General features: G+C 42.4%; 1 protein-coding gene across 1 annotated transcript; it reads right to left on the bottom strand.

The window, feature by feature from the left end:
* Positions 1-407: 407 nt before the first annotated feature.
* IFT22 (intraflagellar transport 22) lies at positions 408-12,197 on the bottom strand. The gene is made up of 5 exons (XM_072138172.1): positions 12,042-12,197; positions 6,859-6,941; positions 5,718-5,804; positions 3,888-4,090; positions 408-745 (listed from the first exon to the last, which is right to left on the bottom strand). Exons 1-5 carry the CDS (start codon positions 12,078-12,080, stop codon positions 597-599), a joined length of 561 nt encoding a protein of 186 aa, XP_071994273.1. The 5' UTR covers positions 12,081-12,197; the 3' UTR covers positions 408-596.
* Positions 12,198-13,174: the final 977 nt, after the last annotated feature.

Below are 13,174 nucleotides of genomic sequence, written 5' to 3'. Positions count from 1 at the left end.
TGAGTCAAGTTTAGAGGCGGCATGGGAAGTGTCACTTCGAGAGCTTCTATTTTCTTTAGGGTACAAATATGCTTTTGGTGTCTTTTAAAATTACATTTATTTTTAGGAATCAACTCTTTCAAATCACATCAGGCTTGTGGTTCTATGATCTACAATTAAAGAAATGTAGGAAATGTGAGCTGCAGATACAGATCAAATTTGACATTTTTCTTCAAATTCCTCTCTGAATCTCTGATTCTGTAGCTCACAGGACCATGAATCTCATGTGATTTAAAAGATGAGATTCTTATCTTTAATATGACACCAAAACCATGATTATAGGTATATGAAATAGGACTCCTCTCTGAATTTTTAATTGATTTTTTTTAACACAGATAAAAGGGCGATATTTCACATAAAAGAGGGAATTCTAGAAAAGACATTTAATGGGGTAAAATCTGGTGATCGAGTCCCTTTAGTATTTCCAGCTACAAAATATTCGTTTTATTAATGCCAGTGTTTTGTTGAAGGAAGAATTCTCCTTCTTATGCAAGTCCGGGTAAGGATAAGGAAACTCATTAGTAACAGACGTGAACTTCTTGCGTCACAATGTAATGTTATGTGATAATGGACATTTCTTCCCGGTCTCTGCTCTCTGACAATGAGCTGACGACACCTCGCAGATACTTTACAAATTCCATCCTTAGGTCCTCAGGGTCTTCTTCTAGGTTGGAATGTACCAGTGTTAACTTGGCTAATGCTGGGGCTGTAACAAAAGACAGACACAATATGAGAATCTTCCTTTACTGAGAGTTTATTCACATGAACATAATGGGGGGGGAGGGGTCGATAACTGGTCATTCCATTTGCAACCGAATATCAGTCCCCATTGACACCAATGGCGCTGGGTCATGGTGTGGGGTGCACAAGTTATCTCACCGCACCGTGACTTTGCACAGAGAAATATAGGCCCTGCACTGCTCTATGGAGAGGGGAGGGGTGAGCAGTGCTGATCCCGCCTCCTCTACTGCGCGCTGGTTTGTGCACATTTTTCTGAATGTACAGTATTTTTCGGACTACAAGGCGCACCATCAATAAATGCCTGCTAAAACGTCTAGGTTCATACATAAGGTGCACCTGATTATAAGGATGAATGACCAGCAGGTGGCAGACCTGTGCACAGTTCAAGGCAGCTGTTGTCTGTAAGTACAATTCATATATAAGGCGCACTGGACTATAAGGCGCACCTTTGATTTCTGAGAAAATCAAAGGATTTTTTGTGTGCCTTATTGGTACCCTTAAAGTGGTTATCTGGGCTAAAATATCAATATCAAATGTATAGAATATGTCCTCGTGAGGGACTAACACCCAGCACCCAGGTCTGCTTGTCCATAGCAGCTGATAAACAGAAAATAGAACAGAAAACAGCCCCATTATCAGTGCAGTGGCTGAACTGAGTCACTACAGCTTAGCACCCATTCAAATGAAACCCCCTTTAAATAAGACAAATAATGAATGATTTGGAAGGTCAGAAAATATCAAGACTTACAAGTGTCTGAAGTTGAACAAAATTAAGGAACAGCGCTATATAACACATACTATTGATAAATTAAAGGGTTAAAACTACCTAAAATTCCCCTTTAAGAGTACCTGATGCCACTAGTGATTTGAATATCTGAGTAAAGTCTTGTATTCCCCAATGAAATAACAACACTGAAGAATGTGAGTGTTACCCTAGGTCAGTGATGGCGAACCTTTTAGAGGCCGAGTGCCCAAACTACAACATAGAGCCGCTTTTTTTATCGCAAAGTGCCAACACAGAAATTTAATGTGTGATTTATACTCCCTTCTCTGTCACAGTTTTCATTGATACCAGCACCTGAGGACACCAATACAGCAGAAAATAGTCCCAAGTAGAGCTGTCACTTTAAAATATCTCTGTGCACAGAAAGTCCTGGGACTGCAGGAAGATACCTGGAGTCATCTCTGGTGATGGCCTGAGTGCCCATAGAAAGGGCTCCGAGTGCCACCTCTGGCACCAGTGCCATAGGTTAGCCATCCCTGCCCTAGATTGTTATATCAGGGAGACTACCGTATTTTACTGAACAGGCCCCTTCAGCCTCTTAGGCCCTGTTTACACGAGTTAATGGTGGCCATATTTATCTAAATATGTTAAGAGTTAAAACTCCATTTACCTTCCATTTAAGAGATCATCAATCACATCAATCCAATAGAACATCATAGTTCTATTTCTATCCCATAATTTGACATATACTTATTATGTGAACAATACAAACAGATACACCAGGAATTGGGTCTGCCCCATAATGCCGCTCTCTCTAATGTTATACTGCCCTCTAATGGAAAAGGACGGCGTTACTGACACTTTTTACTAGGACTCTTCACCATTACTGCATTTGCTATCCCTGTATTAGCCCAACATTGTCACGCTGAGTTTTGGATACTTTGCACCTCTTACATATTTAACATAAACAAACAAAACATGATGGCCCACACTTATCCAACTGTACTGTCTGTACTAGGTGCAGTTTGCCTGTTTAGTGTGCAGGGTGTAGTGCACCAGATTTAAGATTTCTGGTTCTTCATGAATCTGGCGCTCCCTGCACTGCTCCGGCAAGGTGCACCAACTTTTTTTGGGCACCTTTAACATAGGGTGTACAACACAATTCTGTTGGATAAATGTGGCGCTTGGTCATACTCAGTGCAGAAATTTGTGTTGTGTTGGGAAATAGTGCAGCGGTGTCACAAATGCTTCTTAAAGGAAACCTACCACTTCTGACGGTAGGTATGAGATGTAAACACCAGGCACCAGCTCAGGGTGAGCTGGTGCCGGAGCTTACCTGAGCTAGTGTTTTAAACCGCTATATCGCGGTTTAGACACATTTTTATTTACAGCCCTAAGGTAGCTTCGGCGCTGCGCGCGGCCGTGTGCGCGTGGCGCCTTCGGCACTTCCTATGGAGGCGCGCGTGAGCACGGCCGCGCGCAGCGCCGAAGCTACCTTAGGGCTGTAAATAAAAATGTGTTTAAACCGCGATATAGCGGTTTAAAACACTAGCTAAGGTAAGCTCCGGCACCAGCTCACCCTGAGCTGGTGCCTGGTGTTTACATCTAATACCTACCATCAGAAGTGGTAGGTTTCCTTTAACCCCTCCACTTTGAGGCGTTTTTTTGTTCATTGTTTGCTCCCCACCTTACAAAATCTAGAACTTTTTTTATTTTTCCGTGTACAGATCTGTGTGAGCGCTCATTTATTGCTTAACTAATTTTACTTCTCAGTGACGTTATTTATTATTCCATGCCCTGTACAGGGAAGCTGGAAAACAATTCTAAATGTGGAAAAATTGGTGAAAAAACGCATTTGTTTTACAGCTTTCACTGTGAGCTCCAAATGATACATCTACTTTATTCTTTGATTCGGAATGATCATGGTGAATTTATACAGGTTTTATTGGGTTTTAATACATTTTCAAAAATGAAAACAATGTGTACGAAAAATACATTTTGTTTCGCCATCTTCTGACACCAATAACTTTTTTATACTTTGGGGTACGGAGCTTTGTTAGACATCAATTTTTGCGAGATGAGCTGACGTTTTCATTACTGCCATTTTGAGAACGGTGCGACCTTTTGATCACTTTTTATGTTATGTAAAATTGTATAAAAGTTGTGTTTTGGATATTTTGGGGCTATTTTCAGTAATGTGGTTCACCGTCGGCGATAATCGTTTTAAGATTTTGATAGATCGGGCATTTTTGGACGCAGAGATATTTAACATTTTAGTTATTTTTACTGTTTATTTAGTTTTAGATCAGTTCTAGTGAAAGGGGGGGGGGGTGATAAGAATTTTTATTTATATTTTATTTTACTTAGTTGTAAGGACACTTACATAGATCTGGTCTCTCAGCTTGATCCCCTGATCCAGGCTTGACATGTGCTATCAGGAGGCACTGGTTGTCTTGTAATCGTTGTTGTTGGATGAAGTTATTGTGCCACATTTCTATCTCCTTTAGGTGACTTGGAATGTCCGAATTAAATACAATAATGATTCCGTGGGAATCTTTCATTAAAGCGGGCCAGCAACCTTCAAACCTACCATGAAAAGACACAAAATAGTGAGAAAAAATCCCAGGTGAACTTCACGAGAACCCAAAACAATACTGCAGCTGTAAGCATCGCCGGCAGGTCTAATAAAATCATATACAGGCGGTCCCCTACTTAAGGACACCCGACTTACAGACAACCCATAGTTACAGACGGACCCCTCTGCCCACTGTGACCTCTGGTGAAGCTCTCTGGATGCTTTACTATAGTCCCAGACTGCAATGATCAGCTGTAAGGTGTCTGTAATGAAGCTTTATTGATAATTCTTGGTCCAATTACACCAAAAATTTTGAAACTCCAATTGTCACTGGGGCAAAAGAAAAAAAATTGTCTAGAACTTCCATTATAAAATATACAGTTTCGACTTACATACAAATTCAACTTAAGAACAAACCTCCAGACCCTATCTTGTATGTAACCCGGGGACTGCCTGTAGTGAACTAGAGGTTTTGTTGGGGCCAAACTCTAACAACCCCTTTGATTAGATGTTGGGTAGTGGTCATGGGACTCCACTAGTAACACGTCATAGCAATGATCAGTCCAGCGATAGTTAAACATAAAGGGGGAGATTCATCTGAAGTGTCTAAGAACAGAACTGTTCTAGTTGCCCATAGCAACCAATCAGAGCTCAGCTTGCATTTTCCCACAACTGTTTTTGAAATAAAAACTGAGCTGATTAATTGCCATGGGAAACTATTACAGTTCTGCACTGAGACACTTCTGATAAATCTCCCCGAAAATGTCATTGATGTGGGAAGGCAGTTCCCCAAGAGTCTTGGGTACTTCTGATTTTGAAGAAGTACCCAGTCCCAAACCCTCCGGAAGCTTTAAATGGGTTTTGTAAGATTTATGGAAAAACCCTGTGGAAAATGGCTGGATCATTATATAAGCTATTAACCCTGTTTTGTTACCCCCTCATCCTCATAGACTGTAAGCTCTTGTGTCCCCCCCCCCCCTCATCCTCATAGACTGTAAGCTCTTGTGTCACCCCCCATCCTCATAGACTGTAAGCTCTTGTGTCACCCCCTCATCCTCATAGACTGTAAGCTCTTGTGTCACCCCCTCATCCTCATAGACTGTAAGCTCTTGTGTCAACCCCTCATCTCCTCATAGACTAAGCTCTTGTGTCACCCCTCATCATCATAGACTGTAGCCTCTTGTGTCACCCCCTCATCCTCATAGACTGTAAGCTCTTGTGTCACCCCTCATCATTATAGACTGTGAGCTCTTGTGTCACCCCCTCATCCTCATAGACTGTAAGCTCTTGTGTCGACCCCTCATCTCCTCATAGACTGTAAGCTCTTGTGTCACCCCTCATCATCATAGACTGTAGCCTCTTGTGTCACCCCCTCATCCTCATAGACTGTGAGCTCTTGTGTCACCCCCTCATCCTCATAGACTGTGAGCTCTTGTGTCACCCCCTCATCCTCATAGACTGTGAGCTCTTGTGTCACCTCCTCATCCTCATAGACTGTAAGCTCTTGAGAGCAGGGCCCTCACTCCTATTGTTCCATAGAGTTCAGGAGTGTGAATGAGAACACTACATCTGATTTGGACCTTATGTGAGTCACTGAGACGCATTGTATTTCACAGAACAGTAGGAATAGACATTTACTTGTGATCTCCACCACAGTCCCAAAGTTCAACTTCACATCCTGGTCCTTTGTTTCCATTCACATTTGGGCATTCAAACTCGAGTATTCTGTATATAAAAATAAGTATATATCAGTACAATCTGTATTGGAGACATATCAAAGCAGACATTGTGCAAGAAACAACACTTGGATATCATTCTCCTAGTAAAAAGTCCATTATCTTACAGTCAGTAGAGTTTACACTTTACAGTGAGGTTTATTAAACTGCACATCTGTGGAAGACTATAAACAATATGTCTGTGTAATATACAAGTATGTATTCTATAAGGATAAGCTCTATGTTCCCTGGGAGAATGCTAAACATATGTAGGCTATAAAACAGAGATAATATAACAGATAGGAAAATACACATCCATTGTGAGTGACTGCAGTACAGGCTGCTCCAGAAATCCAGAGACATTGGGGGTCATTTACTAAGGGCCCGAATCGCTATTTTTCGTCTGGTTTCCCGAAATTACCGATTTGTGCCGAATTGCCCTGGGTTTTTGGCACACGTGAAGGAATTGTGGTGCATCGGCGTCGCCATGCACGAGACGGAAATCGGGGGCTTGTGTGTCGGTCGGAAAACCCGACGGATTCGGAAAAACAGCGGAATTTAAAAATGTGTCGCTTGACGTGCGCTTACCTGCACCCAGCAACGGATGGTGAACTCCAGTGAACACCGACAGACTTCAGCACAGCAGCGACACCTGGTGGACATCGGCCGCACTACCTTAGCGAATCACCGGAAGACCCGAATCCTCGACGGAGAACCCGCCGCTGGACCGCGACAGGACCGGGTAAGTAAATCTGCCCCATTGTACTAAAATACTGCAACTATAAAGAAAACCTAGATGTCCTATAAGCCGAGTAATCCTGAGTCTCATCGATACAAGGAAAATGATAAGCAGAATAATGGAAAAAAAAACAAAGCAGATGTGAACTGAGACTTAGCCATATTCTAAGTAGCTTTTACCCCAGAACTGCACAGGGGGCAATGGGATCTATAGATAAGTGATAGAACATAATTGTACTAGATATTAGTATTTTAGGAGAAAACTTTATAAGGTGTGAAATCCCTGCAGGTCCTGGAGACTAACTACAATGTAGACTGTTTGTTACCTAACACCTTGGGTTGGACTGTATTCTCCTCCAATATTTTCTGTCGCATCTGCTAAAAAGTTGGACAAAGTCGTCTTCCCACACTGGAAAAAAAAAGGAAAATGTCAAATTTAAGTGCACAAGGGGCGTTCAATTAGAGATTTCCCCTGACCCGCTTCTATTTATCACAGGACGGTGAATCTGCACATGTGTAATGATACAAGTCTCTATAGGTTACACTTTGTAATACAGACCTGATACAGGTGGTCCCCTACTTAAAAACACCCAACTTACAGACGACCCCTAGTTACAAACGGATATATATATATTTTTTATGTACAGTATTTGAATTTTTTGTTACGCCTGCGCTTTATTTTGTGGTGATCTCTTGTATGCGATATATACCGTTTCATGAGGGTCATATATAACTTGCGTCTTCATATACTTACCTTGATTTGATTGAGACTTTATAGTTAAACAAGCTGTGATTTACATTGTTACATTTTGGCGATCATCTTTGTGATCATTATGGCGACATTTTCTGGCGATCAGAATATACATTCCACATCTCTATATACTTACCCTTATTTGAATGACACTTCACAGTCAAGTAAACTTGTATCCTTTGTGGATAGCGCAAGCGCATACCTCGCCACCTTTTTGACTTCCTAGCTACGAAGAGATAAGACCGTAATCTTGCGATATTTGATGTATCCTCTATCCTCTGATAACTGGTATACTTATATGCCATCTCGCGATACTTCGCCGCTTCCCAGCATGCATGGTCTCCTGGTCTCATGATAGTGCTAGCGTACTCTTGCGATATAGTACGTCACGTTAATAAGTTTTTATTATTAGTGTCTCGCGATCTTTCTACTGGCGCCTCTTCTTGAATCCTGGCTTCATCCACTTTTACCTTTGCTACAGGCGAGCGGCTCAGTGTTCGGGGAGGGGAGTGGGTGGGACCCCTAATTGGAACATGGTACCATACCATATATAACCACAACATGCCTTCATTACCTGGTCTACCCCTGAGGAAGTCACATCGGTGACGAAACGCGTGGGGTCCTGCCTCCCCCCATTCCGCCTTCTACCAACAGTGAGATCTTGCTACTCCTTACCCCCTTCATGTACCACGGTCTACCCCATTCACGTGGAAAACCTTTCCATATGTTTTGACTCATTGCTGCTACACTTTGCACTTTATTTTTCCTACCAATTGCTATTGGGTATTGCTGCTATTTGTTAGGATTATTATAGCAACCGTTTTGGGATCCGTTGTATACCCTTATTACCTTTTGAGTTAGCTTGTTCTCTTGTTTGTATCTTTCACTTGAGTATTTACAGGCGGTCTGGAGGGGAGCATCACTGTAGCCCTGCTTAGTACTCTCAGGAGCACAGTGTTCAATGTAACGTATGGGTTACATTTTTTAGATGTTTTTATTCCATGTATGTTGTTTCAATTTAATAAAGATGTTTTGATTTGTTTACATGGGTCACTATTGCATCCCTTTGTCTTTGAACTTTTTGATATGATTTTTTGATGCATGACCACTTCAATTTATTGATTGCAATCACAAGTGCCTGCCTCTCTTTGGTTGTTTGGATACAAGTCTCTATAGGTTACACTTTGTAATACAGACCTGATACAGGTGGTCCCCTACTTAAAAACACCCAACTTACAGACAACCCCTAGTTACAAACGGACCTCTGGATGTTGGTAATTTACTGTACTTTAGTCCCAGGCTACAGTGATCAACTGTAAAAGTTATCTAAGGTGTCTGCAATTAAGACATACTAGTAATCCTGGTACTTATGACAACCCAACATTTTTAAACTACAATTGTCAGAGACCAAAAACATTTTGGCTGGGGTTACAATTCTAAAATATACAGTTCTGACTTGCATACAAATTCAACTTAAGAACAAACCTACAGAACCAATCTTGTATGTAACCCGGGGACTGCCTGTAATGTTCTTGATTTTACAGGTGATGAATAGGTGTGGATCTGATGAAATACAGAGCAGACGTTCGATGAGATAAAAGAGATTTATGGTGAGGATTTCCCATCATACGATGAAGCCAGGAACTGGCGTAATCAATTTAAATGTGGTCACAAACAGCTCCAATTCCAGGGCCAGCCCTCTCTGCCATTGATGAACACACAATCCAGCAAGTGGAGTCGCCATTTTGGAAAAATTGGTGACCTTTCACCACCCATCCCAAAATGTCAAGATTAGTGCGGTGTCCGTGGCTATCCACTCGCTGGGTTCCCCAGCTGCTCACACCTTTCAAGAAGCAGGAATGAATCAAACGCTCTCAGGCTCTATTGGCAATGTGCTATGGAAACCAGGAGGACTGTTCACACAGGATGAAAGACGGGTCCATCACTATGACCCCGAGACTAAAGTCCAGTCGATGCAATGAAAGCATCATGACTCCCACCCTCCAAAGAAGGAACAAACCCAACCCTCGGCAGGCAAGATCATGCTCACAGTTTTTTTGGGACCAGCAGAGAGTAGTACTGATGGATTTCCTAGCATTGGTACCATCATCACTGGGGCATACTATGCTTCACTGCTGCAGAAATTGTGGGAGGCCATCAAAACCAAGAGGCTCGCCAAAGGTGTTGGCCTTCTGCAAGACAATGCACCCATTCCCACCTCACATGTTACCCAAATGGAAGTTTCCTGTTGCTTGAAAATTCTACCGCATTCCCCTCATTCACCCGACCTCGCACTATGGGACTTCCACCTCTTTCCAGCAATGAAGATATTTTTTTAAAGGGCCGAGCATTTTCCAGATGAGACTGATTTGTAGAGTCACAACATGGCTTTTGGAGCAACCTGTCGACCTATACAAGTGAGGTGCTTACAGTTGCTTAAAAAAAGGTGGCACCTATGCAGAGAAGGACTAATAACTGTGCCAAGTTTCATTGCTCTCAGTTTAGGGAGGCGATTCAGGGGTAATCTTTAATAAATGCCGCTTGTATCAATGCAAAGAAAACTAACTAGGAAAGAGCTGCCCACATGACTAAGGGCCCTTGAAACACCACCAGCCTGTTTTCCCCGCCAGCTTTGGCTTCATGCATGTGTTCCAAAACAGGCTACAAACTGCTACCCTTTCAGCCACCATTCTCCAATCTCTATATGAGCTGAGGTATTCAAGTTAAAAGGACATCTATCCCCAGAATGAAGGATTGTAAACCAAGCACACTGACATGCTGGTGTGTGCCCCCTCTGGTAGGATCCCCTCTTCTTCAAGCTTTCTATACCCTTGGTTATAAGAAAAAAAGGTTTTTAAAATTATCTAAATGAGTCTGAGGGGCTCCAGGCTCCATTAACATCAATCCTTCAGTTTAAAGAAGAGCAGATTCTACCAGAGAGGGGACACACCAGTATGTCAGTGTGCTTGGTTTACAATCCTTCATCCTGGTGGTTGAATTAATTTTATTTAAAAAATCCTGCCAGTAGTGGACTATAATACAGGCAGTTTTTGCGGTAGACCGGGGCCCAAGCCATGTAGAGGGCCCATGTACAACTGCTCTCTATGAGGTGGCTAGGCCAGGTAACTGCAAATCTTAGCGTAGACTTTTGTTGGATGTATAGTTGGAAATTATAAATATTTCTGATCAACATCATCCAAGACATTTCTATCACAGCTCTATTCTAAACCGTTACAAAAACTATAATTATAAATTATCCTGTTGCACATGTAATGAAGTTCACTAGTGCTTGTATAACATGTAAGCAATGGAGGTGGATGATTGTGTTCTATGTAATTACAGGGATCTGGAGTGTCAGACATGACAAAAAGTGGGGTTTGGGGGCTGCAGAGTAATAGATTCAGTCCGGCCGTTAGGGATCTTCTCCTGCAGGACATAATGGGGGGGAATATATTTACTTACCTCGTCTGCTGCTCCTGATGTCCTGCAAACAGGGGCACGGCACAGAGGGACCACAGCGCGGGGCAACGGAAAAGCCGAAAGAGGTGAGTGCTAGTTCATATTTTTATGCAGCCTGCTCTCGCCACATCAGTATTTTTTCCCTACTCTCGGACAACCACTTTAAAGGGAACCTGTCACCAGGAGACCCATTTTTAGCACTCCCCCAGTCCCCACAGAGCATAGTACATACACTGCCAATACACTGTTTTTGTATTAAAAATTGGTTTTACAGAAAAAAAGATATGTTATATTGTACCTTTCATTAGCATGTGCTGTGTGACTAGGCAGTTGCCAAATGGGAGGTTCCCCCCCCCCCCCCCCACCCTTGGGACCTTTTCAAATATATGAAAACACCCATCACTGGGCTTAGCGACGCCCCCTGCTGCTCTACAGCCAATCCTGAGTGTGGGGAGTTATTCATATATTTGAAAAGGTCACATGTTTCCCAGGGGTGGGGGTGGGACTGCTCCTTTCCAGCCCCTTTCATTGGGCAACTGCCTAGTCACACAGCAGATGCTAATGAAAGGTACAATATAACATATCTTTTTTTCTGTAAAACCAATTTTTTATACAAAAACACTTTGGCAGTGTATGTACTATGCTCTGTGGGGACTGGGGGAGTGCTAAAAATGGGTCTCCTGGTGACAGGTTCCCTTTAAGACTTGTGTTTAAATACCAGTCTTAAAATTCCCCCCAATGGCGCTCCGGAAGCAAAATCTACTAAGATGCTCCAACCTCTCAGTAAATATGGACGCAATCTGCGCCAGGTCGGACCTAGTTTCGGGTGAAGACTATAGAAATGAGGCGATTTGGGGTGTTCACACCCCTGCCTGACCACAATGCTCTGACAATGCTCTGCTCAATGCTTCATTCAGTTTTGGGAAACAACCCGAACTGACAGGGAAGACATAATAAATGTCCCCCAATGGTTCACACATTTATTTTAGACAAACCAAAAACGGTACCCACAACAGAAAGCGGAGGCTGAACCCAATAACATAATAATATAAATCTAGAAAGAAGACACTAAAAGAAAAACATGCTGCCTCCTCCTCCTCCTCTGCTCCATAACTGGAGGGTCTGACACAGAAGGACATCAGTAAGGACATGTTCACATTTAGAGGGGGAACCTGTCAGACTGTTGTAGGCAATGGGGATCTGCTGGGTGCCCCCGGTCTTATCACATGATGGAGGCATAGAAATAGAATGTGAACAGGGCCTGACACTAGAGACGGTATCTGAAAGAGATGTCCTCACCTCACTGGGCCCCACCATCAGCACCTTGGCCTTCAGCATCCTGCCGCCCCCCTGATGCCCCGATCACAGCATGCAGCTCGGGCTGCACTGCGGCCTATACTACAACCGCCGCGTCTCCTCGTATCCATAACAACACAGCGGAAGCGGTGATAGGCCGCTGCTGTATCCAGGTAAACAAAACTGAGTAAATCTCTCTTGCGATTCTCGGTCGCAGATTCGACATCTTCAGAGACTCCAATAATGTCATTCAGAAATGTTTAATAAAAGCAAATACATACGACGTTTTAGGGGAAAGAGACATTTATTTACTACAAAGGGCTGTGTGGTGCATTGCTAGGATCAGCTATGATAAAGTTGTCTCAATCATAAAGAAAGAAATGTATTCAGCTCATGACATAAAAAGTGTTTGATAAATTTGTGTTTTTTCTTATTACCCGCTCAGGAACCACTTTTTGGGGACCTTCAAGGCACAATTTCTTAAAGTATATACTGGTTTTACAAATAATAGTAAAGCTTTATTTCTACATCGCTATTATATTCCGCAGTACGGATCATGGGGGACATATACAAATAAAACAAGACATTATACAGTCATAAAATAACCAGATGAAGCAATAGGAATGAGGGCCCTGCTCCCAAGAGTCCAAAGCTCCCAACAGGCTGGTAACTGGTAGACTTGTAAACTGGTCTAAGACATTCTTTAACCCCTTAAGGAGCAGGCCCTTTTTCGTTTTTGCATTTTCATTTTTTACTCCCCACCTTCAAAAATCGGTAACGTTTTATTTTCCCATGTACAGAGCTCTGCTTGGGCTTGTTTTCTGCGTAACAAATTGCACTTCATAGTGATGGTATTTAAAATTCAGAATGCAGTGATGAAAAAACCCATTTGCACCCATTTTTCTTGTGGGCCTGGATTTAACAGCTTTCACTGAGCGCCCAAAATCACATGTCTACTTTATTCTTTGGTTCAGTACTATCACGAGGATACCAAATTTATATAGGTTTTATAATGTTTTCAAAAATTTAAAAAAATTAAAACCTTTTGTACCAAAATAAATTCTTCATTTTGCCATGTTCTGACACTAATAACTTTTTCATACTTCAGTGCACGGAGCTGTGGGTGGTGTCATTTT

The sequence above is a fragment of the Engystomops pustulosus genome, chromosome 2 (genome assembly GCF_040894005.1).
Source record: "Engystomops pustulosus chromosome 2, aEngPut4.maternal, whole genome shotgun sequence".
NCBI classification, from domain to species: domain Eukaryota; kingdom Metazoa; phylum Chordata; class Amphibia; order Anura; family Leptodactylidae; genus Engystomops; species Engystomops pustulosus.
The sequence above is the reverse complement of the archived record's forward strand: the minus strand, read 5'-3'. Positions and strand labels throughout refer to the sequence as shown.

Excerpts from the sequence above, each read along its gene's own strand:
- IFT22 (XM_072138172.1), bottom strand. The coding sequence starts at position 12,080 with ATGCTGAAGGCCAAGGTGCTGATGGTGGGGCCCAGTGAG. Across the intron at positions 6,942-12,041 it reads TGATGGTGGGGCCCAGTGAG|TGTGGGAAGACGACTTTGTC; the intron begins GTGAGGACATCT and ends TTTTTTTTCCAG. Across the intron at positions 746-3,887 it reads AGCTGAGAGACCAGATCTAT|CCCCAGCATTAGCCAAGTTA; the intron begins GTAAGTGTCCTT and ends CTTTTGTTACAG.